The following is a 3,580-nucleotide window of genomic DNA, read 5'->3' as shown; positions in this document are numbered from 1 at the left end:
TCCACTCCTAACAAAGCTCACGATTTCAATGCGACATCTCTGACAAGTGACAGTACGTTCACCCCAATTATCCTGTTTCATACCTCACTCTCCACACAAACACCCCACCTTCTCTTCAAAGACTTCCAGAAACACACACACACACACACACACACACACACACACACACACACACACACACACACACACACACACACACACACACACACACACACACACACACACACACACACACATACACATACACACACACACACACACACACACACACACACACACACACACACACACACACACAGCCTTGGCCCCAGGGTCTAAACAGAGATATCCCTCAGGCTCTGTCACCTGTCTGGAGGGATGTGGGGCTAAGTGATGGAGGAGGGTGAGCCAAGGTCTCATCTGCTCCCCTGTGACTAAATGCAGGAGTGGACAGCCGACCTTTGACCCGAGCAGGAAGCGAGATCGAGCACTGCTCCGGGCCTCATTAGCATTCTGCTCACACAGGACACATACCACAGCCGACTAACAGAACCAACGCCGTAGATATACAAGACTGAGGTGTGGCAACAGTGTTCTGAGTCGTAAGACAGATTCAGCTAACCTGTGTATTTGGAGCTTTGACTGTGCATGGCAGCACAGCAGGTGAGTTTTTTTGCTGTCAACAAACATCAACTCACCCCCTCCAAAAAAAAAAAATCCTCACAATGAGCGAGCAGTAAACCTTGTAGTAACAAGTAATCCCGTCATGATTAGATTCTTAAAAGGCTAAAGGTCAGGTAAAACATGGAAACCTATTGCTATCTTATCCCCGTCTCTTTCTACCCCCCACACTCCTTTTGATGCTTTGTTTCCCTGACAGTGCAAGCCATACTCCATATACACACACAAATACATCAAAAAGACAAATAAGCCTGTCGGTTGTGTCCCTGCACATCTCAACATCGGCATATGTATGCTGGAATTGTCAACACTGCACAGCGAGATCAAACTGGCAATCTGTCAGTACGCTGGGGATACAGTTGGGGATTCAAGTGACTGATGACACCGAGAAATTAACCCCCTCTAATGTGGCGTGGGCTTTAATGTAGTGTTAAAAAGGGTTGCATATACGCTGACCTGCACTTGGTGAGAAACATACGGCAAGCAGACACCTACAGAAACCAGTAAGAAAGATTGCTTATGTTACTCCTTCAGACACTAAATCTTTATCAGATGATGATTATTTTCTTACACATCACTGCAAACTCCTTGTATGAAAGCACCCCCCCCCCCCCCTCCCCCCACAGAAAAAATAAAGTGACGGCAGTGCAGGGGATAGAGGTGACTTGGAATGGGTTGATTCCCCCTCTACATTCCCGGGTGCATCTATCTCATGCAGTATTTACCGTGGTGGGGTCAGTACCGCACTGATTTGTGAGTGACGCTGGATTTCAGCACCGCGGACAGCGCTCTGCCTCTCTCCTCCAGCCAGGAGGAGGAGGAGGGATGAAGCAGACGAGTGGTTGTGGTGTTGTTAATGGTGGGGGTTTCCCAGGCAGATTTCAGTAGAGGGTCTTACACAGACATTTCTCCATCGCTACACACCGCCTACCACCTCATCCGTAGCGGATTTCCATATGGAGGAATACCGTGTGTGTGTGTGTGTGTGTGCGTGATTTCATGAAATATTGATCGACCCAGCCTCACACAGGATGGACAGAGAGGGGGAGGGCGGGAGGGGGGTATTCCTCTGGACACCCTTTATCACCCCCCCCCACACACACACACACACACACACACACACACACAAGAAAAAAAAGATTTAATTTACTTTCTGATCATGACTGCTGCTGATTTCAGCTCGATCACAAACATGACAAAGCAATCGGCTGGACACACACACACACACACACACACACACACACACACACACACACACACACACTCGTGGGGGGGGGGGGGGGGGGGGGGGGGGGGGGGGGGGCGACTAGATCTATCACCATCCGCCGCTCCAGAACCGCACATTGCATCCAAGCGCAAAACGCCTCCCGTGTCGACGGGCTGGAGACGCGCCGTCATCGCGGCCGCATTTACAGGAATGTCAGTAGGATTCATGCGTGTTTCAGCCCCGCACAAATAAATAAATAAAGACACAACACCACCACCTCCACCATATGTCCTGTAAACTTCTCCGTCCGCGCTGTCATTCACAAAATCCGACCTCTTATACATGCGCCCCCCCCCCCCCCCCTCCACCCTCCCTCCTCATCCACACTCCTACAGGCCAGAGGATGCGCGCACCACATCCACCTTCAGCAACTGTCGTGAGCACCACTTGAGAAAACCGCTGTGGTCAGCTGGGTGTCAATAACGCAATCTATAGCCCGAGCATCTTTAGCAGCGACACAACACACGGTCAGCTGTAATTTTCGGCTCTGACAAGCAGATAGGGACATGAATTATTCAATACACATAAACTAAGCGCCTCTTCGTCTTCCAGCGGGGGAAAAACGAGCTCGACGAGAAGCCCCCAGCAGCGGACGCACACCGATGCAGAAGCTCCACAATTACCGCACGAAGCGGCGGATGCCATGTAGCGTGAACATTAATGCAGAGATCAAATGGAAAGAGAGAGAGAGTAAGAGAGAGAGAGAGAGAGAGAAAGAGAGGGAGAAATAAATCAGCATAGACTTCAAGACGCCGCAAAAAAAACAAAAACAAAAAAAAAACCCAGTAGAGACAGAAAAGCCGATGTAAAAAAAAAAAAAAAAAAACCCCAACCAACATGTATGAAGATCCGGGCGCACAGCCGGCGGATCCACGCTCACAGGGACGCGAGCGAAACGTTCAAGAGCCGAGAGGCATTCCTGCTCTCACCTGTCAGGACTCCGACCCGGATTTGGTGGTCGTGGTTCGTTAAAATCATCCCGTCTGACGCCATGTTCAGCAGCGCTGTCGCCCCGCACCGAGAACTCACGGCAGGGCCCAGAGCCGATCGCATCGAACTTAGCGGGGAGAGGGAAGGAGGGAGGGAGGGAGGGAGGGGGGAGATGGAGGAAGACTGGAGCAGAGAGAGAGAGAGAGAGAGAGAGCGAGAGAGAAAGAGAGGGAGAGAAGGAGAGAGCCAGACGAGACGAGCTGAAAGCCGAGCGATCATCGGGACACCTACAGATAAGCGCGCAGGATGCGGGGGCCGCGGAAACCGCACACATCACTCAGCTGGCCGCCTGCCATGGTAGTAGTGTGGATCCGAGATTAATTCTTAGGAAGACCATTATTTCTCGAGAAAGCTTTTAAGGAGACAGTCTGCAGATGTCACTCAGTTTTTGTTTATATATATATATGTATATATATATATATATATCTTAATACATCTGAGGCGACATTTCTAATGCCGTTTGTTGTCATTCCGCAAATATAGAATGAACATTTGTATGTTGATCTTTAACAAATGTTTTGTTTTGTTTGTTTGTTTGTTTTCATCCGATCATTTATTGATCAAAATCGCCAAACTTACTGAATAATTCTTGGTCAAATAGGCTGGAGACACGCCAGTCTGTCAAGGATCCAATGTTTATAAAACACCACATGATAAGGCCTT

At 49.4% G+C, this 3,580-nt stretch overlaps 1 protein-coding gene across 3 annotated transcripts in view; it reads right to left on the bottom strand.

Moving 5' to 3' along the window:
- The window catches only part of gphnb (gephyrin b), a 102,212-nt gene extending 99,259 nt beyond the window's left edge, over positions 1-2,953 (bottom strand). For all 3 annotated transcript variants that reach the window (XM_080513640.1, XM_080513639.1, XM_080513641.1), the window contains exon 1: positions 2,857-2,953. In XM_080513640.1, the coding sequence (XP_080369766.1) occupies positions 2,857-2,920 (64 nt within the window). In that variant the 5' untranslated portion in view covers positions 2,921-2,953. The remainder of the gene's footprint in view (positions 1-2,856) is intronic.
- Between the last annotated feature and the right edge of the window lie 627 nt (positions 2,954-3,580).

This window comes from Blennius ocellaris (assembly GCF_963422515.1).
Source record: "Blennius ocellaris genome assembly, chromosome: 18".
Classification (NCBI taxonomy): domain Eukaryota; kingdom Metazoa; phylum Chordata; class Actinopteri; order Blenniiformes; family Blenniidae; genus Blennius; species Blennius ocellaris.
The sequence above is the reverse complement of the archived record's forward strand: the minus strand, read 5'-3'. Positions and strand labels throughout refer to the sequence as shown.